General features: G+C 40.0%; 1 protein-coding gene across 5 annotated transcripts; it reads right to left on the reverse strand.

Annotated features, from left to right (window-relative positions):
* Nucleotides 1–227: 227 nt before the first annotated feature.
* vps39 (VPS39 subunit of HOPS complex) lies at nt 228–26,650 on the reverse strand. 5 transcript variants are annotated; one of them, XM_086274209.1, is made up of 24 exons: nt 26,050–26,649; nt 25,801–25,866; nt 25,619–25,683; nt 25,461–25,503; nt 25,217–25,311; nt 23,439–23,537; nt 23,238–23,330; nt 22,531–22,714; nt 20,095–20,215; nt 19,359–19,479; nt 18,973–19,099; nt 18,447–18,589; nt 18,174–18,314; nt 16,804–16,945; nt 15,329–15,415; nt 12,809–12,882; nt 12,514–12,730; nt 11,413–11,541; nt 11,196–11,298; nt 10,309–10,354; nt 9,651–9,800; nt 5,891–6,025; nt 2,645–2,736; nt 228–2,279 (listed from the first exon to the last, which is right to left on the reverse strand). In XM_086274209.1, exons 1-24 carry the CDS (start codon nt 26,120–26,122, stop codon nt 2,198–2,200), a joined length of 2,628 nt encoding a protein of 875 aa, XP_086130335.1. In that variant the 5' UTR covers nt 26,123–26,649; the 3' UTR covers nt 228–2,197. The 5 variants fall into 5 exon arrangements, 4 of the variants coding, with proteins under 4 accessions (XP_086130335.1, XP_086130333.1, XP_086130336.1 ...); XM_086274207.1 differs by having other exon boundaries at nt 18,973–19,102; XR_015126343.1 differs by lacking the exons at nt 228–2,279; nt 2,645–2,736 and adding exons at nt 6,527–6,575; nt 6,727–6,879 and having other exon boundaries at nt 5,888–6,025; nt 18,973–19,102; nt 26,050–26,650.
* Nucleotides 26,651–26,782: the final 132 nt, after the last annotated feature.

The following is a 26,782-nucleotide window of genomic DNA, read 5'->3' on the forward strand; positions in this document are numbered from 1 at the left end:
TAAAAAGTAAAAAAATTCAATCATAAACCCATTTTTGCTGGTAAGTTATCGGTAGCTGTAGCCCACACATCTACACATAATTTATACTTAAGAGTCTGATGACATTTTCCACAGTGACAATACTGTTTTGGCTTCCTACTAAATCCAAGCACTAAAAAGATTCATCACCTGCATAATGAATATGTGCAGTGTAGGTGTTGAGCGTTGCTGTCACACAGGCACAAACATGAGTGGAAATGCATGTTTATTACCGATTATAGCCAAACAGAGAGACTGCACCGACCTGCTGGGTTGCTCTTCAGAAACAAATAACTCAATGAGAAATATGTCATCTACCCTCTTAGTCTTTATACAGTATACACTCAGTGGTAACAATAATTTCCACAAAACAATACTTAAAAAACAAAAGTGTGAAACAGTCTTAGCAGAGAATGTGTGCAAACCTCTAAAAGCAGAAGAAGAGGAGATATTTCAAGGAAGGGATGTAGAAAATGCTACAAATTACAAGAAAGATCTATTTTCTTCCAGTCATCCAGATACCCAAACAACAGTGTCACTGACAACACTGACCAAGAAAAATAAAAAATAAAATAAAAAAATCCCAAAACAAAACATACATTCATTGCTTTAACTTTATTCATAATAACCTGGGGGAGCATTGCTTTCGTTAAATACCTCCCAGGTGAACAGTAATTTGTCATTTGAACATACTATTGCAATGAAAAAGCAAAGATCCGAGTTAACATGAACAAACAGGACAAGGTTACAACACTTTTAATCTGTCTCAGAGCAAACCAGGCAACAGCCTTATACGTAAAAGAAAAAGTTACAGTGGCTAAGCTGAGACTCATGGTCACAGCAAAGGGCATAAATCAATAATATTTACATCAGTTATTCCATTAGTCTTCAAAGCAGCAAAGAAAGCCTTTAATAAACCCAAATATATTACATTTCATGTATGACAAAGGAAAAAAACAAAACAAACAAACACTGTTTTGTAAAGTTTCTTTAGAAAAAAATTATTATTAACATAGTTGGAGAGACATTTATGTCACTGAACCAACTAAATAAACCACAACATCAAAGCTACACATCACATGTTATTGACCATCTTCCATGGCAACGGCACACCCTGACAGAAACAGTTTCCCTCTTCAGGAAAAAAAAACAACTTTGGAAAAGCACATGGCATAGACCTAGTTCCCAAATTCCCAAAGATCCAAGTCAGATTGAGCAGGAAGATCCATGGGGGCTGCGCCCTGTAACCCACAGGACGCACTGCAATCACGCCCTGATGGGTCACAGCGGCACGAGGGAGGCCTAGACCGTATAAGGCAGGTGGCTTCAATGCGGTGGCTCATAGGTGAAGCAAACCAGGGGAGAAACCGAGCGAGTGCTCCTCAAGCATTGCAAAGTTTAAATAAAAAAAAATAATTATTCCACGACAAAGAAGACAACAACGACAAACGAGACATTAAAACAGTGGAGAGTGAATTTAGAGCGATAATATTTAAACTGTAAAAAACAAACGAGGAAAATATGTTAGCTGCAACAAATGATTAAATAAAACACAAAAACCACAAATGTGCAGTAAAGCTGTTTTAGTAAGTAACATCACTTGCAATGACAAGTCATGAGAGACAATCTTCAGAGTCGCAGAAGGCATTCACCAGTACTCCTGCAGAGTCTATATGGCATATGAAGCAGTGTTTGAGGCCGATGCAGTGCAGCAGGAGGGAAGGGAGACTGTGTAAACCAGGCTTGTAATCATCTCCTGGTGAGTGCATGCACAACGTCTGTTGTTACAGTTGTCAATAGTGTCCGTTTTCCTCAGAGGGAATGTGTACCGTAGAGCCGTGAATCCCTTCTAGCGTTACAGCGACACATGCTTTTCAAATGTCAACGTCTACCTCACTCCCTCTCTCTCCCCGCCTGTTGAACGACCCTGGGCATTCCTACTGCTACTTCATGCACAGAGAGAGAAAGTCGACTTCGGCTCCCGTCCTGCTCTGTGGTTTTAGCATGACAACGGGAGGTCAACTCAGGTTAAAAAGAATCTGCAAGCAAAATCCTCTGACGTGCTTTGGACAAAAGCGTCCCATTCGAAGCGCTTCCAACTACCACGTGTATTTCTAGTTCACAGATGTCCAAGGAGTCGAAGAAAGGAGGGCAATTTATTATTTCTACTGTGGAGATGTTACTGTTCAGCGGGGCAAATGTTGCGGTCTTTGCAGCAAAAGTAATGCACCACCACGCCATTGGGATACCTGGCAAATGCACTGAAAGAGAAAATAAACAGATGTGTAAACACTTTCCTACTGATTGTTACAAGCACATAAACAAGCATTAAATGAAAGCTGAAGGAGTAAACTATGTGTATGTGGTATTAACAGCAGCTTGTCTCATAAGAAAATACAACTAAATTAATAAACGTGCATAACCCCACATTAGTGAGAGTTAATGTGTCTATAGAGCAAACAAATCATCCCACTTTTCAGTTTTAAGATTCAAATATTTGTCATATACTCAAATTTTCAGCAAAAGAATGGAGAAGAAAACCCAAAATCAATGAAATAAAGATAAAATTTGAAAACCAAGTAAATATAAAACAACAGCATGCTAAATCTGAACAGGACAGTCCTACCTATTTCCTATTTTCTTCTTGCAGACTCTGCAGATCTTCTCTTCTGTAATAACGCATTTAACCTGCTGGTGGAAAATCCGCTCCTCTTGCACCTGAAATCAAATGACAGGAACACGGACATTAAATCGTCTTTCTCCAGCACAGTCACTCGATTATAAAGGTACAAAACCTCCATCTCGAACACTCTGTCGTCTACCATTTCACCATTCAGCACAAATATATAGCGTGACGGATGGAGGAGTGTGGACTCTCCTGCTTTGAAGAAAAAACGCACAAGAAATCAAATTGTGGACATGATTTGAAGTGTCGATTTCTGCCAGTGTCTCTACAGCTCCTGTTTATTTAACACTCTGGATTGGAGACCACTTCAGCTCAACCTGTCAGATGTGGACCTCATGATTAATTCTCAAATAGCTCTGGAGATGACAGATGAGCATATGAAATGTAAATATTAAAAAATATATATGTAGCACCGATTTATGCTGTTCATTTGAGATATCAGTTTAATTACTCACGCAATCATCCTAGTACTTTTTTGTATCGCAAAGAGACAAAAATGTCTTAAAGAAATATACACATTAGGAAAAGTAAACAAATATGTTGCATTGCATTTGCACTCACTGCCCACAGTTTCCATTACTACAGCAATATTGAACGGTTGAACCAGGCTAGCATTTAAGGGCATCAAATTGACATCTGGACATATGTGTGCAAGCTGTTTAATGTGAAGCTAATTAGCTTGCAAACTGATCTCAGCTGTGACCCTTTAAGCTCATCTTTTGTAGCAGGCATTGTTTCACTGCTAATGCGACCATCTGCCCTGCCACTGAGAGAAAGCGCACAGATATGGTTTTAAATTAATTTGTTAAGTTTAATGTGGAAACAAGCTGTTTGGGTCTGCTAATCAAGCAAAACTACTGTTGAAAATCAAACTGGAAAACACATTTGAGAAGTTAGAAAAATGTCCTTTTTAGCCATTAACTGTTGCAAACTTTGACTGCCCACCGTGTTATTGATATTACAATTTATTAAAAAAATTCTTTAACTAATTTCTAAATATTCTGAGAGATCTGGGAACAAAAAAAGTAGGAAAACAATCTAATTAAAGATGGGGCATGCAGGAGCACTGTACCAGGTCAAAATATTAACTTTCAGTTTTAGTGGGGGTAGAAGGGGGGGCTTCCTCTGAGCAGTGGCTACTTCATTTCAGGTGAAGTAAGCTCACTGAACATTCCTGTTTGTGTCACTGGCCTGGTGGTGTACCGGTAACTTCTTTATTTCTTAATAATTCTTAATAAGCCATTGAAGGAAAACAAACATATGTTTCTCCTAACAGCGCTAATAAATTTCATATTTAAAATATTTTCTCCCAAGTGAAACTGTACCCCTCTAAAACATCAGCTGTCTATCCTTCAACATGAGGACCGAAAAACTCTCAGACATGCACACCTCTGCTTCGCTCAGGCATTGTTGAACATGTCTGGACTCTTTTTCAGATGTCAGCCTAAAGTAAAAAATCTTTTAAGGAAGAGGGCAGAGGCCTAAATTCTAGTGATGTGCGATACCACTGATTTTCTTTCCGATCCGATACCAAGTAATATTCAGGGTGGTATCGGCGATACTGATCCGATACCGATACTTTGTACAAAAACTTATTTTATTTATTGTATCTCAAATTATAGCATCATAATGATTACAGGACATCAGATTATTTGTTCTTATCACTTAATAATGTAGGGTTCATCATATAGAAATAAAAAAAATGAAGTTGTGCTATTTGAACACTTTGCCTGCCTGCAGCACTAAAGGACTCCATGAGAGACGTCTGTCTTGCCCTAGCAGCACCTGACTCTCTCCTCCTCTTCAGTTCACCTCAACATACGCTCGTCATATTCTGTGATATGATTTACTCTGAGGTGTTTGACAAGGTTAGTGATATTGCCACAACCATACATGCCAACCCTCCCGATTTTTCCGAGAGAATACCGAATTTCAGTGCCCCTCCCGAAAATCTCCCGGAGCCACCATTCTCCCGAATTTCGCCCGTTTTTCTAGGACAACAAAATTGAAAAATCATATTGCAGAATTCATAGCGTGGCCCAGCCAATTCCAGTTTCCAACAATGGCAGCAGCAACTTAGTTTTAATATTGCTCTTGTTTCTCTTTTTGGATCGCAAAAAAACTTTTAACATATTTTCAGGTGAGAATGTAGCTGTGTGAACTTCAAATATCTGAGCCGACTGACACATCGTCTTCAACCTCCCCCCCCCCCCCGTCTTTCCCTATTCGGGTTAAACATGATATACAAGTCACTTTGATAACTTAAAAATGTTATTGTTTGGCTTTTTCGGTGTTTTATTTGTTCGTGAGTAAATTGGTTTGGCTGAGATTAAAGTTATTAGATTTGATTAAATTAAATTTGACTTTATTAATCCTTCGGAAGGGTTCCTCCGGGGTTTTCACACAGCTGAATAAACGTGGTTAAACAGAAGTGTGAGACGGTCGAGAGTTTACGTCAGTGCCCGGTTATATTTTAGATAGCAAGGAGCAGACGGCAGAGTTTCACTCCACCGAGGGAGCTCGTGACGTACTACCCGGCTTTCTTTAGACCGCGAAGGCCGGGTCCTCAGGTGGAAGCAGCCTCTGAATTTGGACACCCCCGCTGTTTCCGGGCCAGCCAATAATAACGGTGACATTTAACGTATTTTATCCGATAAATAAACCCTGTAAAATTATTTACCCCCCCCCCTCCCTCCCCTCCAACAGCCCTTTTGAATGTCTCCCTAGTATGGCCACAACACCTCACTCTTGGAGCACTTTTTTGCCACATGTATCGCAAACCACGTCTCAGCTGTGTGTGGAGGTAAAATACGTCCGCACATGACTTCAATTACGCTCAGCCATTGTTGAGAGTGCGCACGCCAAGGGGCTGCGAGACATTTATACAGCCGTATTTCGCACATAACTATGAAAGGCGGAGGAGGAAGTAGTTCCTTTGAATGTAGACAATCCGAATGTTATAGTTTCTTTCCACTGTGTTCCTGTTAATGATAAACTACAAATTTACTCTAAATTACTAAAATATCGATATTTTAATGTGAGAATCGATTCTAGAACATAAATGATTGGTATCGGAGGAATCGATATTTCAGGATCGATCCGCACATCACTACTAAATTCCTTGCTAGCATATATCAAGCATTAAAATTCAGAAGTCATTATGTGAACCCGCTCTCCAGGACTCACCCTCAGGAATTCGGCTTGCAGCAGACTTTTCAGCACCTGGTTGCAGCGCTTCATCTGAGCCTTCTCCTCCAGGACGCTCTCCAGGAAAACCCGGATCTCACGGATCTGAGTGTTTGCTGGGAGCAAATTGATGGCCTGAGTAAAGAAAAGAAAAACAAAACACCAGCTTGGTAAACACTACTGACCACACCTTGCTATTTAAAAAGGTTTCAAAGGCATAAGGGACCTCTGTGGATTACTAAATGGCAAACACAGACTTTAAAAGTATATTTTTTTATAAACAGCAGTGCTGGTAATTTTCATGTTGTGGGGCAACAACTTTCAAAAGCAGCAATGATAGTGACGTGTAATTGTCATTTTCAAATCCATTAGACTTTTTATTACATACTTGTTCATCATTTCAAAGTCATAACGGCAAATCAAATCACTTGTCTGGGAAAAACTAATTTGCTGTCCCACTTTGTGTTACATGATATCCTCCAAACTTCTAACTGCATCTTACCCTCCTTCACAACAACTAAATTACATCTCCTGCGTGCTTTTACGTGACCGTTTAGAAAAACTAAACACAATCAAGCTCTAGTTTTTTTTCTGTCCTCCTGCTTCATATAATGTAATAAAATTAGTACAAATTACCTCGTTAAACCCAAACAGCTGCCATAGAGCACAGAGCGAGCATTTTCTTCTGAAAAACAGAGCTGGATTTAGATTAAACTGTATTTTTTTATTAAACAGAGATGTGTAATAACAGACTGTGCAATAACCTTAAATAATATGCACATTTTAAAAGTCTTTACGCTAATCAATTACCCTTCAATGATGCTACTAGCACTTACATTTTTTGTGTTTAAAGTGTTTCTATAGATCTTTCTGCCTTGTGCATCGTAAGGTGGTCAACTGCACTGATGTCTCACTGAGGGGAAGACCAAGCTCCTAGAAACTGGCTGTGATTCTTCTGGACCTCAATTTTGCAATTGACATCTGCTTTCCTGAAGCCAAGATTGAAGATACACATGATTTCCTACATGAAGTCAAAAGTGCTGCCCAGGGAACCAGTGTCCATCTTGAAATCTCAAACTAATATCAATGCACCGGCTGACTGCTTTATTCTACTCACCAAGGACAGATCTACCATCAAATGCGGGAGCATCTTGCCAAGATGTGGAAGGCTCTGAGTAAAGGTTAGCCAGACTTAAAGTGTTTAAGTCGTGTGTTGATGTGATCCTGCTCAGTGAGTCTCTACAGTTGCCCTTGGAAAAAAAACTGCTGAGCAAGAAATTGGATCAAAACCAAAACTGCATGCTTCGTGCCACCGTTAATATTTCCTGGAAGAGCCACATCGCCAAGGCCGTATCTATAGAACCATTCATTCATTGAGTAGACTTATCTTGCTGATTTCTTATTCACTAAAACTGTTCATTTTCATTTTGTTGGAGCACAATGAAACCTATTTTAAATAGCAAGCATGCGAGTGAAGAAATGAAAAAGTTCCATTAAAAAAACAAACAGAAAAAACAAAAACAAACCCCCCCCCCCCCACACATCAGATGTTTTGCATAAAGTTTTCTGTCATCTTGTCACAGCAAGGCAGATCCATGGGAAATGAAAGCAGGGTGCCAGTAAAGCCGATGAGGGTGTGCAGCACAGAAAGATGGGATGAAGAGCTCTGGTCTGATAATTTAACATATCTGTGATCTGAAATCAGCAGTGCCTTTCTCAAAGAGTCACATGTTCATTAAGTCACAGACAGAACAGAGGCTGTTGGAGCGCATTTTACAACAAGAACATAACCCAGAACAGACAAACATTCTTGATTTATGTGTTTAAACTTTAACAGAGACAAAGAGGTCTCTGAAAAGCCACGCCTCCTCTCCTTAATGCTAAGACATTAAGAGTTTTTTGTGTAACTGTTAGCTGGATTGTTCAGAAAAAACAAAAACTAGAGCTGCAGTCAAAAAAAATGGTTTGACTGAAGTCATATCAAACCACTATTAGTCTTAATAAAGTACAAATCTTTAAAAAAAAAAAAAAAAAAAATTGCTATTCACAGCAGAAATAACTATAATAGAGCTTACCAGTAACCCAGGCATGGGCAGTCACAAGTCAGTGCACTTGTAGGTCTGGTTAAACAGAAAAGGTTGCACGGATGCTCAAGGGTATCCAGCATAAAATCTTTGGAAGTATGTTCTACCCCTACGATTACCCCTATGAGAAGAACCGCAACTCAAATATCTATAGTATCATCTTCATAGTGATGTAAGATATTTTTTGGCAAGATTTGAGAGGTTTTATGAAAGGTATTGCAACACAAAGTAGGTACTCTCGGCTGCTCCTTTATTTCCCATGGGCGCTCACCACAGCGGATGGATCCATGTTTGACTTGACACAGATTTTACACTTCATGCCCTTTCTGATGCATTTATCTAGGCTTGGAACTGGAACTATGAGTACACTAGCTTGTGAACCCCCGATGCTGGATTAGTGTCTCCTAGGACTGAAAAAAAGGATCTTTCACATGTAAGATGAATACATTACCCACACCAGCTTATATGTCTTCAGAATTAAGATTAGACCAGGGTGACAAAGACTAAGTGAAGATATCCCCTCTATATATTTATTTATTTTTGTTAAGTTTTTAGTATTCAGTTTACATTTTTGATGTTCTAATGCCTTCATTTCAGTTACCTAAACCTAAATTACCCTTAGTTTTATTTTTAACAATAATGACCTTAACTGTGTCACCCAATTTGACATAATCAATTATGGTGGGTGAATTTAAAGGTGTGGAAACTTTAACAGGTAATCTTTTTCCCCCCTCTGGCCAAAAAACAAAAAACAAAAACAAACAAACAGATTAACTCAAGAATACAGCTATTGATGTAGCACTCTTCTACACCATCAACAGTCAAACCAATGAAAATTTGGCTGGATGAGAGTTTATGAACCAAATCAGTTGACACGGCGACTACGGCGGTGTTAAAAACGACTTTATAAAGTAGTCTTCAAGAGATATTTTCTTCACAGCATTTGGAGGGAGTGAGTGGGGGATTGTGAAATGATATTTTGACAAGCAAAATGGGTTACGAGCCACTTTTCAGTGTAACATCTTTTATTTAATTAACTTCTTGCTATTTTGGTTTTGGGTGCAGGTCTTTTAACAAGTTACACAAAGTAAGTTTTAGAAACTTCACCACAGATGCCTCTCAGGGGAGACCAGCACTCTGTTGGACATGTTTTTCTGCTTTGCTGAATCCTTCTGTCAAAAGACAGCAGCTTGATTACCCCCAGCAGTGCGAGCGGCTTTCATTTTGTGCTATAAACAAACTAAATCTTTAAAGAATCTGCATTCTGTTCAGTGGCTGCTTTCTTTCTTTTTTTTATAAATGTCAGATTATTAATTTTGTGTAAGTCACTGAGTGCGTGTCACTGTTAAAGCTGTTTTTTTTAACCTAATTTTAATCCAGTCTAAACAGGCCGACTCTGTCCTGGATTGAGTTAGAAAATACTTTAATTGATTGAGTGAGATGTTTGAGGGTTTATGCAAAGTGGAGTTATTTTATGTCAGGGGACTCATAAAATTCAAAGTCAATTACCGTCAGTATACTCTAACTGGCCTCACTAGACACTAACAGAGCCTGATCTGACTTGATGCTGTTAAACATTCCATACTATACAAAGAAATAACAGAATCGCTACCAGAGACTAGGCAGCAGTGAGTCACTCTGGTGAGAAATACCCTGCTGATGCAATCACTGTGTACCTTGGTGGTGTTGAGCTTGCTGTGGTGCAGCTCCAGGACCTGCAGGGCTGCCTGGAGGTTGGCCTGAGGCTCAGATAGCTCCATCTTAATTGGCCCCAGGCAGTGGACGTCAGGAGGTGACAGGTACATTCGCAGCAGAGAAAGATAAACCTACAGAGCAGAAATACAGCTGTTATTAATGTGCTTAATTGACAAACTAGCACCTTAAGTTATGGCCAAAAACCTGTCTCATGAGGTTTGACTACTAACGCTTAAGGCACCTCATCCTCGAGTCCAAGTGAACATTTCTGCCAAACATACATAAATTTAAAGAGGCATTCAAGAGAACAGGACAGGCAGACAAACAGGCCAACAACATGCTGTCATGTCAGCTGTCATTTCTAGTTAAGTGAGGAAGAAAATTTTTAACATTTTTTTTTGTAAAGCTGGCAATGCTCCTTGTAGCATAAATAATTCATTATAGTTGTATAGCATGTTCTGTGAACACAAATGTGCTTATCAGAAGGCAGCAAAGCATACAAACTGAAAAATGTGGTCATAAAAAAATAAACTTTAATAAATTCCAGGAGGACACAAACTCAAAAGAGGTAACCCCCCCCCCCCCCCCCCCCCCCAAAAACCCCCCCAACAACCTAGAATTACACTAAAAACTACTTACATCTTTATTTCCTTCCACTGAACTGTTGTAATGTCCGTGACAGTATCTGCAAAGAGCACACAGAAAAACATTAGCAAATACACGGTGATATAAAATTGCTCATTTTAATGCTATGATGTTGACTGATTGGACAAACACAGCACTGCAGGTAATTACACTGGCTCTGCCTTGCAGAAAATGCTGTTAAATATAGAGTTACTTTCAGCTGCTCCCTTATTCACAAGGCGTCACCCTTCAGGCAGCAGCGCATATTTGATTTGGCAAGTTTTTAAACACCGAATGCCCTTTCTCATGCAACCCCGAAGGGCTTTGTGCCTCCTCTCGGGATCAGGCCAGAACCCTTCACTTGGTGGGCCAAATATGCAAACCACTACTCATAGTCAGGGCCCCAACTATATGATAAAGCATATAGTTGGGGCTGGATCAGTGAGGGTTTCTTTTTCACTCACTATGTGGTTAGACACCACTTTTCATGTAATCATTAGTTGTTAATAATCTGACTCTTCCACAGTATGCCCTTTTGTTCTTTGTGGTGGCAGATGCCCGCCCCTTCCCGAACCTGGTTCTGCCAGAGGTTTCTTCCTGTTAAAAGTGAGTTTTTACTTCCCACTGTCCCCAAGTGCTTGCTCACAGGGGGTTATTTGATTATTGGGGTTTCTCTGTCTTATTGTGGGGTCTTTACCTTGTGATGCAAAGTGCCTCACAGTGACTATTGTTGAGATTATATAAACAAAACTGAATTACACTATGGAATCCAAAATGCATGTAAATATGACTTCAGGAAATGACCCAAGTTCGTGACTGAGTCAGGAAATACTTTGACAGTTTAACATCAGTCATATTAGCTGTTGATTGGTGTTACTTTTCAGTTGTGCAGGAATACTCACTCTTCAGCCATGTGGGTGTCTTTCAAGATGTGTACATAGATGAAGAGCGCTTGCTCATGTTTACCCATACGACCAAGAAGCAGAGCCCGTTCCTCCAGCAAGCCTTCAACATGGAAACAAAAGTCAAGGATTATGACATGGCAACTCACGTCTTTATTTGTATTTCCCAAGCAAACAGTAGATAAAACCTGTCATCTCAGTGTAAGCAACATCCTACCATCAAAGGGGAAGTCACTGATGAGTCTGGCAGGTTCATAGCATGTAGAAATATCCAGGAAAGTCAACAGCTTGTTCCTGAACTCTCCCAGTTCACCATTCTCTTTCCCTGCAGGAACAGCTGAAGCGCCTACAATAACAGAGCATTTTATTACAGAGATGTTCAGATAATGGGTGAGTCTGTGGAAAAAAGCTATTTCCGTTTTAAAGAATGGGTGTTGCTCTTCATATTTGTCTACAGTGGTTTTTGCCATTTTGGGGGTTTTTAGATCACTTGTGATGTAGAAGTAGTAATATGAGGGTTTGTCTTACTGTTCTTTGACAAATTATAACTATATTAATAAAATAAATAAATAACTTAATTATTACATTTCAGAAAAGGTAAATATCAAGATGATTTATCATATGCCCAAAGTAAAAATATATTTAACCACACATATTCCCAGCCTTGTACCCAACGATCACAATAAGCCTAGAGAAACTCTTTAATATTGAGGGCTGCGTGTGCTTGCATTCCAGTTTATCGTGAAATGCAGCAATAGCTGGCCCAAGGATCGGGTTTTTCTTATTTCATTAGCTGTTTTTAAGTTTTATGGGGGTTTGGTTCTTGTTTTTAAACAGAGTGCACATTAACGAGCATTCCTGCTGGGAGGTGCATTAAAAGGTGTTTCAAGAGTAAGAGATGGATGGACCTGATAATCAGTTCTGACACAGACTTTATTTGCAACAGCGGTGAGAGAATACTCTCTGCAAGAAGAGCCAGAGTGAATCCATATGCAGTGCGGTAATGAAATCAAATAAAAATTCTAAAATACAATTAAAAAATAAAGTCTTTTAAAAGTAAACTCAACTTCAAAAAGGCCAGGTTTGCTAGAAAGCCTTCAAAGCTCCATCACCCTGCTACGCTGATGCTACAATTACACTCCTCCACATTTCTCTACAGCAAAAGGAGGTTATTGTGTATGTTAACTAATAATTTATCAATGTGATATGTGCCCAACAACGTAACTTATTTTCATAGTCTAACAGGGAAAAAAAGGCTAACTGTAAAACTTTTTCATTCCCAGACACTCAGTGTACTCAGGTTTATTCTTGCTCATACCTTTAGGCAGCAACTTGAGGTACTCCTTCATGAGGACTTGAACCCTGCCCAGGTAGAGCTGGATTAGCACATTGTGAAACTCGGGACCCTGCTCTTCCCACACGTAAATGATGTGCTCTAAATATGGGATGGCGAGCTCCTTAAAACCATCCTTTAGAAACTGCAGCACCTTGTCTCTAGGCAACGACTCCACTTCTGTCAGGTCTTCTGTAAAGATCTGAGCAGGAAGACAGGTTTTTACTCCATTGGGTAATAAAAAGGAAGTCGTGGCAATGGATGTAAATGTTGTACCTACCTTCAGGCCATCTTCAGGAAACGTCTTCAGCACCCAGGGAGAAAACTCAAAGATTATACCCAGATTCTCTGCTCCTGTGTGCACAGAGGTGTTATGATGGCTAAGTGGGCTTAACTTACAACTCAAATCATTAGGTTTTAATCAGCCTGTAAACATTTCCGACCTCAGGGAATAATTAATTATAAGAAAATTAACATATTGTTTGACTGGACTCCAATGCAATAACATGAATACATTTATACAACTGAACAAGTTCAATACTGCACAAAACAACAAATGAGTTTTACTGTTGTGTCCTGCATTTAGAATTTTGTTGCAAACGGAAAATAATAATACTAATGATAATCAGAATCAGAATCAGAATGGGTTTATTGCCAGATGTTGAGGTTTACAACATTAGGAATTTGCTGCGGTGCTTCAGTGCAAACAATAAGAATTAAAGTGCTATGTAGAAAGAAAGATATGTGCATGAGATATACATGAGATATATACATGAAAATAAGAATTAAGAGTGCTACGTAGAAAGATATATACATGAGTGCAGGTGGTGATCAGTGCCAGACATGAAATGATGCAGTGACACAGCGTAGGGTCATGTGTTAGTGGCGGGGACAGTCATATGGTTATTGTTCATGTGTCCAACAGCAGAGGGGAAGAAACTGTTCTTGTGGCGAGAGGTTCTGGTGCGAATGGACCGGAGCCTCCTGCCTGAGGGGAGCAGGTCAAACAGACTGTGACCAGGGTGAGAAGGGTCAGCTGAGATCCAGGCTGCACGCCGCAGTGTCCTGGAGGTGTACAGGTCCTGCAGAGATGGGAGTCTGCAGCCAATCACCTTCTCAGCAGAGCGCACAACACACTGCAGTCTCTGTTTGTCCCTGACAGTGGCTCCAGCGTACCACACGGTGATGGAGGAGGTGAGGATGGACTCGATGATTGCAGTGTAGAATTGCATCATCGTCCGTGTTGGCAGGTTGAATTTCTTCAGCTGCCTCAGGAAGTACATCCTCTGCTGGGCTTTCTTGATGACGGAGGTGATGGTGGGCTCCCACTTCAGGTCCTGGGTGATGGTGGTACCCAGGAAGCGGAATGAGTCCACAGAGGTGATGGGGGTGTCAGTCAGGATGATGGGGGGGAGTGGGGCTGTGTGCTTCCTGAAGTCCACAATAATCTCCACTGTCTTCTGGGCATTCAGCACCAGGTTGTTGTGGCTGCACCAGGACACCAGACGTTCAACCTCCCTCCTGTAGGCAGACTCATCCCCGTCAGAGATGAGCCCAATGACGGTGGTGTCATCTGCGAACTTGATTAGCTTGACAGACTGGTGGGTGGAGGTGCAGCAGTTGGTGTACAGGGAGAAGAGCAGAGGAGAAAGAACACAGCCCTGAGGGGAGCCGGTGCTGATGGTCCGGGAGTCCGAGACATTCTTCCCCAGCCTCACATGCTGCTTCCTGTCCGTCAGGAAGTCAGTGATCCACCGGCAGATGGGATCAGGCACATTCATCTGGGAAAGCTTGCCTCGGAGATGGTCTGGAAGGATGGTGTTGAAGGCAGAGCTGAAGTCCACAAACAGGATCCTGGCGTAGGTTCCTGGGGAGTCCAGATGCTGCAGGATGAAGTGTAGGGCCATGTTGATGGCGTCGTCTACAGACCTGTTGGCTCTATATGCAAACTGCAGGGGGTCCAGGAGGGGGGCCGTGAGGGTCTTGAGATGGGAGAGAACTAGGCGCTCAAATGACTTCATGACCACAGATGTCAGAGCCACGGGTCTGTAGTCATTTAGTCCAGTGATCCTAGGTTTCTTGGGGACAGGGATTATGGTAGAGGACTTGAAGCAGGCAGGCACATGACATGCCTGCAGTGAGGAGTTGAAGATGCCAGAAAACACTGGGGCCAGCTAATACTACTACTACTACTACTACTAATAATAATAATAATAATAATAATAATACTAATAATACTACTACTAATAATAATAATAATAACTAAATAAAACTGTTTTGGACTTTAAAAAAAAAAATTGCCAATAATTAAACACAGCTAATTGAAGCAAATGAAACTGTCCCAGTGAAGCTGGAAGAGTCCACAGTTTCAGAGGGTTGTTGTTGAGTTTAAAATAACATTTACAATAAACAAAAACACAATCAAACGCCAAATGAAATTCTTAAAGCACAGTTGAAACACAGACTACTGAAAGAATTTTAATCATTTCATTATAAAGACTCATTCTAGTCATTACCTTATTCACCTCATAGGAATTCAAAAAGTACTACAGCAATTTTAGCTGTTGACCACCCAGTAAGCAAACGGTATATAGATGTAAAGTTTCATAGCGAAACAAAGGAAATAAGAAAAAATAGAATTTTTTTTAAACGCTCCCATGTAATTAATCTCAGACACGCAAATCACTGCAGATCAGTTATATCCAACATCCATAATCAATCAACATGAATGTTTTCTCTGGGAATTTTCCAAAATCCCATCAACAAATTTAACAGGCTTGAGCCAGCTGTTGATCCTTACCCAATCTTTGGAGGTACTGCACTGTTCGCTCATGGCCCTTAAGTGGAGAGTTGGCCTTGGTGGATTGGTCGAGCAGCACCTGCAGAGCTGCGAGAGTGTAAACAGGCTTGAGAAAAAGTAACAAGAGGTGAATAACAGAGGAACTAGAACAAAAGTGACGTCTGCCTGAGTGAAAGTAGCAAGATGTGGTCTGCTCTGCTCTGCATTACATAAGTCCTCCACCAACAGAAATTGGTCGAGGCATATGCAAAGTGTTAATCTGTGTTTTGGAACAGCTGGTTTGAATTGGCAGACGCAGAGAGAGGCAGACTTGAGCAGCATGACATCACAAGCCCAAACTGCAGCAGGCCAATTAAAACCAGATGCGCTCTCTGCGAGAACAGCCACAGAGTACCAGCAGAAACAAAGAGCGTTAAGGCAGCTCTGATTCACAAGGATGACCAGTCGACCTCATGCAGGAAACCTCCTCTGAGATAATCTGTGCAACCACACCAGAATACATCTACAAGCTTATAACTTAAACATACTGAAATGGTTACGCTCACAACGGCTTTTGTGTTTGGGAGGTAATGACAAGACCGCTGACAAAAGCAGAGCAGATCTGTGATCAAATGAGCTGCCACTTATATAGCGAACTCCAAATACAACATCCAAAGCTGGAAACAGATGTCTCAATGCATTTTATTATTATGCATTCAGTTGAGGTCTGCAAGAGATAAACCACACTGACAAATCACTGTAACTGTGATGGCAGTCATTATTCAGCTGATTGACATATCTGTTCTCTGCAGCTCATCAATTCAAAAGATATTTCACAGTGTCACTTATATTTTAAACAAGTGCATACGCATCATGTCAAAAGAGAGAAAAAGAAAATTAACTTGCATGTATTAAACACTGACAGTAATTTGAATTCTCTCAAAGATGGACTTCAACCAGCTAAAGGCAAACAGTTAAGGTTTGGTGTACAACAAGCCATTGTTCAAGCTTTGTTTCTTGATTATAAAAATATGCAAAATAAGGGGGGAAAAAAAAACCCAAAACCAATCCTCTCTTATTCCCAGTTTTAAAAAGAGAAAGTCAACCAACAAGTCGACAAGCTTGAGAGAGAAATGACTTGACTCTCACTTGAACCCAACAGCGTGATACCTGCCAGTTTTCCAGAGGAGTCAAACACAGCTGAAGGTGTATAAATCTTATCCATTTCACTTGAATTATTACGATCTAAATCACACTTAATCAAATGGAATTCAAGTTCCAAAGAAACTTTTCCCTGCAAATACACTTGAAAGGATCCATGCTTTATATTCTGTTTGTAAGACTGTTTTAAATATTTTACCTTACATCAATAATGACTACAGCAATCTCATTTATCATTATGAGAAGAAGATGACAAACAAGTACCCTAATAATACAATACCCCTCTAACATGGAAAATTTATGAGATTTTAGGATTTAAAAGTCTTGACAATTACCTTTCTGGTGCAGGCCCTTCTTTTCATAGAGAATAATGAGCTCGCTGTACTTGTGAGCCTTCTTCAGGACATACTCGCTCTCCTCGATGTGGCAATGATTGTTCTCCAGACGAAGGAGGGGGGACACAAGGGCCACGTTTGTCTGGATGAGGTGAGGATAAAAAGCAGATCACCGTTTCTGTTGCTATTTATTATTTAAGCAATCTGGCACGTATTCCCGGCATCCCAAACACGCACTCATATTAAACTAGCTGCAGAGGACTTTAAGGCAAATTCAGACAGTTAAGCTGCTAATGCAAAGCCCAAGCAGTAAGCAGAGAAACTTGCTTAAATACATCTTATCCCACATTCCAACACAAGTTACCATTTCTCCATAGATGAGGACTGAAACTAAGTTTGCATAATAAATTCAAAGTTTTGTTTGGTTTCCCAGGTACCTACTTCACTCAGTCAACACCGGACCCACAGTGCTGCTGCTGTCACGCCTCAATGACAGTCAAACTAACACTGCTTTGAACTGTGATCCAGTTTGTCTTAAGTTGCTTTAAACCTGCCCATCAACTGTTTAACACACACCCCTATGGCTACATATCAAGTTGCCTAATGTTGCTGCCAGTTTCTACAAGTGAGAAACAGAAAGTGAATCACATGCACTCACAGTCATTGTCATTCATAGTAGAGCCATCATTCTTTGTCAGTTTCTGGAAAGCACCGAGTATTTTATGTTGCTGATATTCAAAAGAATTCAATGATGAGTTTTGGGACTGTAAGCATGTTTGTGATTTCTTATAGAGGACTTTATTTTTTATTATGCTTTGCCTGTGTTGTATTCCATCAGATGTGCAGCTATATTGTGCTTGTGAAAGAACGCCTGTATTTGTTTGCATCATTTTGTGACATTACATAGCCCTGGTCATGTCTAATGCATCATCTTTACAACATATGTTTATAGTCTATTTGCTGTTGTTTATATGGTGAAACATAAGTGAGTGTCTGGAAAATTGTTGATTAATTTCATTCACGTTTACATTTTTAAAACATCTTAATAAAGAAGATGATACACCTGTCACTTGTTGAAGAGTTTTGTCTGCTTATCTGACTAAACCAGTTACAAATTTTACTTTTGAGATCACTTCCTTTTACTGTAAATGGATGAAAGCTGCCAAGTTTGTCAGAGCTGATATAACTTGTATCGCAAAGTATAAACATTCGGAGTAGGCTTGCTGACAATAGCAAGCTGTTCTTTAAACTTAAACTACAGTCTGAGGCGTCAGGGCCCAGGGTCCCCTGCTTTGTGTGCGCAGGCTTTAATTTATGTGAAATCTAAACTGCTCGAGAGGGTTATCTTAAAAGTCTTAATTATGTCTTACGTGAAGGTAACATTTCAGCAAGGTGGTATCGATGATCTGCAGGAGTTTTTTGCGGCTCTTGATGGTAGGCGTGCCCTCCATGAGAGGAGACGTCGTAGAAGGGTCAGAGTCATTCAGCTGTTTCACAAGGTGGCTCCGTTTCTTTGAGGACAGAAAAAAATAAAAACCAGGGTTTGCTTAAAAGAAAAAGTGACCAAACCTCCTTAAAGCAAAAATCTTATCGAACTTCTATGAAATTTTCCACTTTTCTCTGACACACAAACACACACCTACCTGCGTGAGGTAATCAATAAGAGCGAGATGCGCCTTTTCCAGCTCTGCCCCAGACAGAGTAGGCAGAGGGTTGGGGTAGTGCAGTTGTTTCCGGTAATCACCTGGGAGCAAGTCTGGATAAAGTCCAATCACGTGTGTGGGATCTGCCGAGCAAAGGAGGATAATAGTTAAAACTTTTACCTTCTTCTAGATTGATTAAAGGAAACTATATTTTGAGTAATATGTTTATAACACAATGTTTTGAAAACTGAAATTAAAAGCCCATTAGAGCAAGAATCACACGATAATAAACTCTTATACAGGCACAAGTGAAGTAATAACATGCAGTGATCATGTGTATAAAATTCTTCCATCAATATGCACAGTAAGCAACAGGAGCAAAAAAAGAATATACTGGGAAAATTCAGATGCCTTCATCCGAGTGGACAAAATATTTTCAAGACGTCTCAGCTATAGGCGCATATTGCTGAGCTGTTTGTCAGAAAACAAAAGGAAAGGTGTCCCTGCGGATTGGCAGAAGTCCTACCTGTGCCGAGTTTGGCAAACACCTGCATCGAGTCATCAAATCTCTTCTGGCAAAACAGATTGAAGGCATATAAATTCTGGATGTGATGTATCTGCTGCTTCTTATCACCATCCGAGTCATCCTTCATCTTCTGGCAGGAAAAAAAAAGAAAGTCAACGAATTCATCACGCTACAGTAAAAAGTCCCAGATAAGTCTCTGGATAGCCAGATTGCTAAATAAGGTAACCATAAACTCCAAAGTTGAAAGCATTCTTACTGTTTCGGCTTGCTGCTCCTAATCAAGATAAGTGATTTTAATGTCCCATGCTTCGAGCTAAAGCACAAATTGAATCCTCAGGAATGTAATAATGGGCTTTAATAGTAATGCGAGTGGTTTTGCTGCTCACCGCCAGCTGAAGAGCAAGCTCAAACTGTTTGTCCTGTAGAAGCTGCCGGATCTGAGTGGCTATTGACACGGGCACCAGGCGCCACACAAAGTGGTTGCTGGCAACATACACGATATTTGGCCTGTAAAAGATAAGATAAGAGGAGAAAACAAGATTAGAGACAAAAGCCTGAAGCAAAAGTGTTTTTCTTTCAAAGGATGGACCACCATTATCGGCATCATTATCATGGGAAATGGAAACCAGGAGAACCGATGAAAGCGAGGATGTTAGTTAAATGATGTTATACAAGGCAGCCAGTGTGAAAGCATCAGGAAAGGCAAGCATTCATGATCAAACCTACCAAAAGTGCCCAAATACCACTGCAGTCTTTTACACAATACTGCACCAGTAAATATTTTCTGTTTCCAGAAAGAGCCTCTTCACAAGAAGATCTTTTGCCTTATAATGAAACATTTTGTTGACTTTGTTGTTTAGTATACCCAAATAAAATACATCATAATAGAAGAACTGTCAGGCTTAAAAGCGTGGATGACACTACACTTGAAAGGTTAAAACACAACATAGCAATTAGCTAGTGTATGATTGCATGGAAAGATACAACTCAGTGTTTCCACTCCATTCTCCAGATTTTTACACTGCAAAAAACATAAATCCAAGGTGTGACAATGCAACAGATCGTGATATAAATGATCAGACTTCCACGCAAAAGTAAACTTCAGAGGTCAGCCTGCCTCACCCTGCTGAGGTGATGAAGCGTGGTCTCTGCAGCTCCACGCTCTGCACCAGCAGCCTTGGCTCAAAGGTCCGTATCTCCACATACCGAGGAAGAACTGCTATGATGTAGGGAGGCTGGTGCTCTGGGAACATTAAAAAAAATAACATAAATAAATATTCAGATCAACCAAAATGTTACCAATCTTTGGCAAGATAGCATTATTTATAGCATTTTGCTTGTAGTATGACCAAATCGTGTCTGGCGACACCTGTAAACTCATAATAAGAAAGCAGTAGCTACCATGATGTTTAAAGGCATATAGAGGGAATATCTGATAAAAGGTGAAAAGACCTTCACACAAGATCTATAATATATCTATACTGAAAGCAGGGGGCCACATTTGTGATGAGATTTCTGGTCCTCGGGGCTATACAGGAAGGAATCTAACCAGACTGCAATCAAGTCAAGCCTGTGGTTGGATATGGGATGAAAGACACTCACAGCAAAAAGCCCAGGCCTCCTCTTCTGGTTGAGCAGTTAGGACACTCTGTTAGAAATATTCTAAACTGACCATACCTCAGCCTCTATTGCTGCTTGCCAACGCCACTATCATGACTAATTCAAAATGAGGAAATTGCAAACTGCATGAAACCACTGCTTGGAGGCTTCATTTCCCCTTCATAATGTTTCTTTCCACGCGCCAGTGAGCACAGAAAAAAAAGGCCCTTCAAAACAGTGCACAAGCTTATCTGCATCTCTTCTGTCACAAAGTTCCTCAGACCTACGGTGTCTTAGTCACAGGATAAAAAAAGCTGATCTAAGACTGAGTTTTGTGTTCTGACAAGTGGAAAACAGCATCACAGCTCAGACAGCGAGGGAGGAAGGGAAGAATGGGGACAAGAGAAGACAGACAGACAGCAGCTGGATAAGAACAATGGCAGTGTTTAGACAACAGGTCTGACTGATCTGTAAACTGCTGAACAAACCTGCCCAGTCACTGTGGCAACAAGAGAATAAACTATTACTATTTACATCATCATCATTATTATCATCATTGTCATTATTATTATTATTATCATACACTTCTTTACCAGGCTCATTTATATAAAAAATATATATGGACATTCTGAAAACTTCACACAGATGCTGCCATTACCGAGTTCATTAATTAAGCTCTCCATTATTAAGACAAGAACTGAAAGACTTACCTAAAATGTAACAACTAGGAAAGAGTATTCTCAGATTATGGTCACACTTTTGCTAAAAGAATTCTACAAGAATGCATTTATATAGCACCTATCACAACAATAGTCACCTGAAATCACTTTACAGCATTAAGTAGAGACCATAGAGAAGTAGAAAAAAGACCCTACAGGGACTCAGTGACAGCAGAAAGAAAAAACTCCCCTTTAACAGGAAGAAATCTCCTACCAGCAGTACCAGCCTCAGGGAGTGGACTGGCTGGGTGAGGGGGAAAGATAAAAGAAAAAGGATAGGGACAAGACAAAAAACACAGACTGTAGGAGCGGGAAGACAAAAATCTAATGACGTGCAGCAGTGGTATATAAACACCTGGGGAGTGAAAAGAGGAGAGAGAACAAGCCTCAGTGTAGAGCAGCATTACTAATGGATGCTTCAGGGTCAACTGATCCAGCGCCAACTATAATCTTTCATTCCATATATATTTTTAAAGGCAACTGTTTTGTAGAATTTATGAGCAAAACAAAAAAGCTAAATGTCACCTCGAGAAAATAAACTGTTTAGTGCTGTGGTTTCTTTATTTGGTCTGCTGAGGTTTTCCTTTCTTGCCTGTGAAGCTCTGGGATTTTGGACGGAGAGTTTGTTTTCTATAAATTTGATTGCTAACATTAACAATGTCCACGAAGAAAACAATCGATGCTCTCCCTCAGGAATTCATAAACTTAAGGAAACAACAGTTATTGAAATGCATGAGTTTAGTTTCTGTGAATCGCTGGATTTTTCTGAGGTTTTATTGTATATAATCTGTGAAATGAAAGTGCCCAAGAGGAAAAAACAAAAACAAAAGGTGAACACAGTTGTTTTTCACTTGGGTAAAACAACTGCCAGGGTTACACATTTTGGCAAAACACCTTTGTATAATATCTAAAAGATGAACCCACACAGAGAATTGAGGGAGGATTTTTGGCTCTTGTTTGCAGATAGCTTTGTGCCCTTTTAACTTTCCTGTCAGTTTGTATTGATATCAAGAACAAATACACTCTAACAAAGACATTATGAGTCAGAAATACATAAATAAAGACTTTGATTGGGCTTGAGGTGGTGTGTGGGTTATCCTCTCCTTCTTTCCCTTTTAACATGCTTGGATACATGACAGCAATTTTTTAATATATTTTCTTTTCACAAGCTGATTGATTACAATAGACATAAAGCTTAAAATACAATGACAGCGTATCAGCTGTTGTGTCTTTTTCTTACCCATTGCTATAGGGATATCTGTCCAGTTCAGGGCACACTTCTGGGTGCACACTCCCTCTTCATTAAGCACCACAGTTAGGTCATCCTGCCCAACAGCCACCTTCCCATCTGCCAGTGGAGCAACCAGAGGTTCTAATTGTTTCCCAGTGGGGAAGAGCTCTTTTATGGAGCCACGGCCATCCATCTAGTTGACAGCAAATGCAGTTTGAATGAGTCCGTGAGATTCAGAATAAAGTAATAATATCCTAGCAGTGTTAAAATGATCTGTGAGACTGTTATAAAGTGCTTTACAAAGACAATAAAACACTATTAGGGAGATACATCTATATTATTAACAGACTTTCTGGATGTAGCTGATAAAACAAAAAGAGAGAAGCATGAAGGAAAAAGTCTTAAAATAAACAAAGTCAAGAAATTAAAAAGAAGACAGGAACTCATTATATAACTGTCTGCTTCTAGAAAGTGGCGTAAAAACATCACCTTCAGGTATTAATTTAACTTCTACTCAGCAAACCGGGCATAGAGATGAAAAGGGAAGATGTGAAATATGAGAAAGGTTTCTGTGGATATTTCTTTTCTTTTGACAAGGAGTTTTTCCACACTTAAAAAGACCCATTATGGCTGGAAGAATCATTTTAAGTTATAAGCACATACAAGTAAGTTAAAAAGTAAAGAAGCTGCTTGCACCCCTTTTCTGTAACACATACCCGAATGAGGTAATAGTCTCTCTTGAAACCAACACATATGGAGTTTTCACACCAAGCCATTGACTTTGGAATATCTGGTGCAGCAAAGTCCCCCTGACAGACGAAAGGAAAACATTAAAATGGCTAAATGTGTCAAAGCGCTGGAAAATTCTGTTAAACTTGAATCACACTATAATGAGTCACATGTCCAGTATAAATTACCTGCAGCTCATGAAACTCTCTGTCCTTCCAGTAATACAGCTGAAGTTTCTTTTTCACTGCAACACACATTCTCAGCTGTTCCTCTCCTGAGCTGGTTTGCTGAGAACAAAAGGAGACGAAATATACAATTCGTGAGAGGACATATGAGGCAAAATATATGTCCAGCACAGATGAACAAACAAGACAAAATATTGCAGCTACTGTATAAAAAACTAAGAAAATGTTCAGGGTTTTTACATATTTAGCACAATTAAATACAAATTGTGTTTTTGGCTACGTTCACACTGTAGGTCTTGATTCTCAATTCCGATTTTTTGATCAAATCCGATTTTTTTTGTCTGCTTGTTCACACTACAAATAAAATGTGACAGCAAACGCGCTCTAGTGTGAACCCTCAAAGCGGCCTGCATGCGCAAAAGAAGACGTCACACACAACGCTCTCTGTTTAGACCCAGACCGAACAGTATTGTTTGACTGATGGACCTTAATATAAAGACTTGTTTCTGACTTTACATTTCCCAGTTTTGCTTTAAGTTATAAAGTTATTTTATTATTTACATATGGCCTAATAATTATCCTTATTGCTGTTTAAGAGAGGAGCGGTGCTTCAAAGGATAGTTGCAGATTTCTGTCAGAATCTGCAGTTTATACAGTACAAATAAAATGTTCACGTTTCTCCAACGTTGTCTTCCCAACAGTTTCACTGACATCTACACTGGATGGCCAGGAAGCGTTCACGTTGTCTTCTCGGGCGCTGATGATTGGCGTCAGATTTGATGCGCTTTCTCCTGCAGTGTGAACGTAGCCTATGTCACTCCTCCATATGTATGTTACTTTACTGTTTTCAAGACACCCACTGTTGTCTTAAATCAGATGACAAAGGCAGAGTTGAACTAAGCAATCACATTGCTTTTTATTTCTATTGTTAAGTGTTGAAAGAGAAATTGAAAATGTCATGTTAGTAAGCAGCACCATGGTAAACCTCAGATTTACTTCCTGTATTGATGCCATCTGTTGAAGGACAATGAAATCCAGAGGATTATAATTACCTAGGTCCTCGATTTGCTTCTGTAAAGTTTGTGAGATGTGTGAAAACACATTCGAAAGGCTACTAAAAACAGTCAGAAGTAAGACGAATGGTCTAGGCATGCTCAGTTTGATTTGGTTTTGCTTGTAAGCCATTATACTCAAATTTCCACGGCCACAAATAACTCCAAACTTAGAATTTAGTTCACTTTTGTCTTAAATGGTTCACAAACATGCAGCTGTATGTCTCGCAGTGTACACAACTGTTCAGGTGAAAACTGGTTTTGCTTTCATTTGTAATGGGAAGCAATGTGTGCAAGAATATGACTGCAGAAACAATACCACTACTAGAAGGAGAACTGGATACCCGACTAAAAGAAACCACCAGCTCACATCAACAGAAACTTGTTTGACTGCAAGACCAAAAAAAAGTTCAAGACTAGCTTTAAGTCTTTATCCTGCTTTAGCCCCCTACATTTCCCTAGGAGACTGCTGCTCTATTGTACACATAGTTAAGACATCACACACAAAAAGAACTTATAAAATATAATAAAAAGAGAAGAACTTAATCCTGTTTGAAGCTGGAAGCCCTGTCTACCTCTGTTATAGAATTATAGTCTGTGAGGGAAAATACTTTTTTTTTTTATTGCAATACCACAAGTCACCACTGGGAGATAATTGACAGCTGATAGGTCTTATCTATCCTCTCTTACCACATGCTAAGTTACACAAAACAGGGGTCTATTACTGACCTGCAAGTCACATGCAAAGAGTGTGGCTCCTTTGGCTTTGGACACCACAGTGATCTGCTGGAAGGTCAGGAGGTCATGGACATGGATGTTGTTCTCTGTGGGGATGTTTAAATCGGTTTGTTTAGTTGTCACGTTAATGAAGAACTGATATTAGTTTGAAGCCTTTACAAGCCCAAGGTTCCCCCAATTTTTACTTTACATGACATTTTAACTCTGTAAAAATGTATTGCTGAGAAAAACTTACCCAGGAGACTGACAAGAATTTTGTACTGTGAGACAACATAAAGCTGGAGAAAAAAAAAACACAGTTAAAGAGATAAACACACATAAGCTGGTCAACAAACAGAGGTGAACAATTTTAAATTCTAAATTTGCGGTTAAGCGACTTAAAAAGTCAGATACCTGCTGAATCTTCTTTGAGAAGTTCTTGTTGGATTTTTCCAGTGTGACCTCAAACCGGTTGCCTCCTAAGATAAAAAAAAAAAGAAACGTGTTCATCAGAATTACTTAAATTGGTATTTGAAGTGTGCAACAGAAAGGTAAACCGGCCTCCAAATGGATAACATCCCCTTCGGTCTCCTTACCTGCATCCTTCTTTATTCGGTACAGAAGGAGATGGCCTGGTTTTGTTCCTACAAGCAGCCAGTCCTCTGTAAGGAAGGCGGTACAAAAGATGCGGTCAGTTAATTTCAGACATAACGTTTTCACTTAAGTCTGAGATGTTACCTGTGTTCAGTAGTGAAACAACTCATGATTTCTTGACAACTTGCAAGACTGCAGTTCGATAAACAGGGGTACTATTTCAGTGTCACAAAATTAAATCAACAACTCACCCCAGGCTGCAAGGCAGTCAATCTGAAGAGGAAGCTTTTCCAGAATAGGTACAGGCTCATATGCGTCGTGCATCTTGAAGCGACGCTAATTCAATCTCACACACCCCTCTGATATATCAATCCCACACGGGGCGGACGCCTAATCGCTGATAAATCTGTCCGGGGGTACAGCTTTACATGTCGCCATAAACTAACACAGTTCAGTTTTGCTTTTTCTTGGAATGGCCAATACGGAGAACTGATTAGGTAATGCAATGCAGTTTGGCTTGTTAGCCACCTTCCTCCCTGACCAAAACAACAGCTGATCGTTAGCCTTTTAGCTAAGAAGTGAGCAACTATCGGCTCCCTCTCACTGCAACTGAAATCTGAGCGAAGACTGTAAGTTAACAACTGCGCAACTGCAATTAACCTAAAATGTTTAACCACAAACGCTATATAAACCACAGCAATTAGTTTTCGTTAGCCATGTAGCTTCTTGTTACTTCCTTAGTTGTTTTGAACACGGCTGCGCGAGCTGCTGGGGTTTGACAGGCACGTGACTGAAGTATGTGAGCTCACGAGGAACGCATTAAAGGCGCAGTGGCTTGCATTAAACGGTAAGTTGAACGGTTATTTTGCACTCTCGCGAGGTTTCGTACGAAAAGAAAAACCAGTATTTATGACACAAATACTTAAATATTATATATTTTTTAAATTTAGATTTCCAGGATTTAAAGGACACTCCTACTTGTTT

The sequence above is a fragment of the Aulonocara sp. 'chitande type north' Nkhata Bay genome, linkage group LG19 (genome assembly GCF_057382095.1).
Source record: "Aulonocara sp. 'chitande type north' Nkhata Bay isolate Kocher_YH1m ecotype deep benthic linkage group LG19, A_spYH_male_GT1.1, whole genome shotgun sequence".
In the NCBI taxonomy this organism is placed as follows: Eukaryota; Metazoa; Chordata; class Actinopteri; order Cichliformes; family Cichlidae; genus Aulonocara; species Aulonocara sp. 'chitande type north' Nkhata Bay.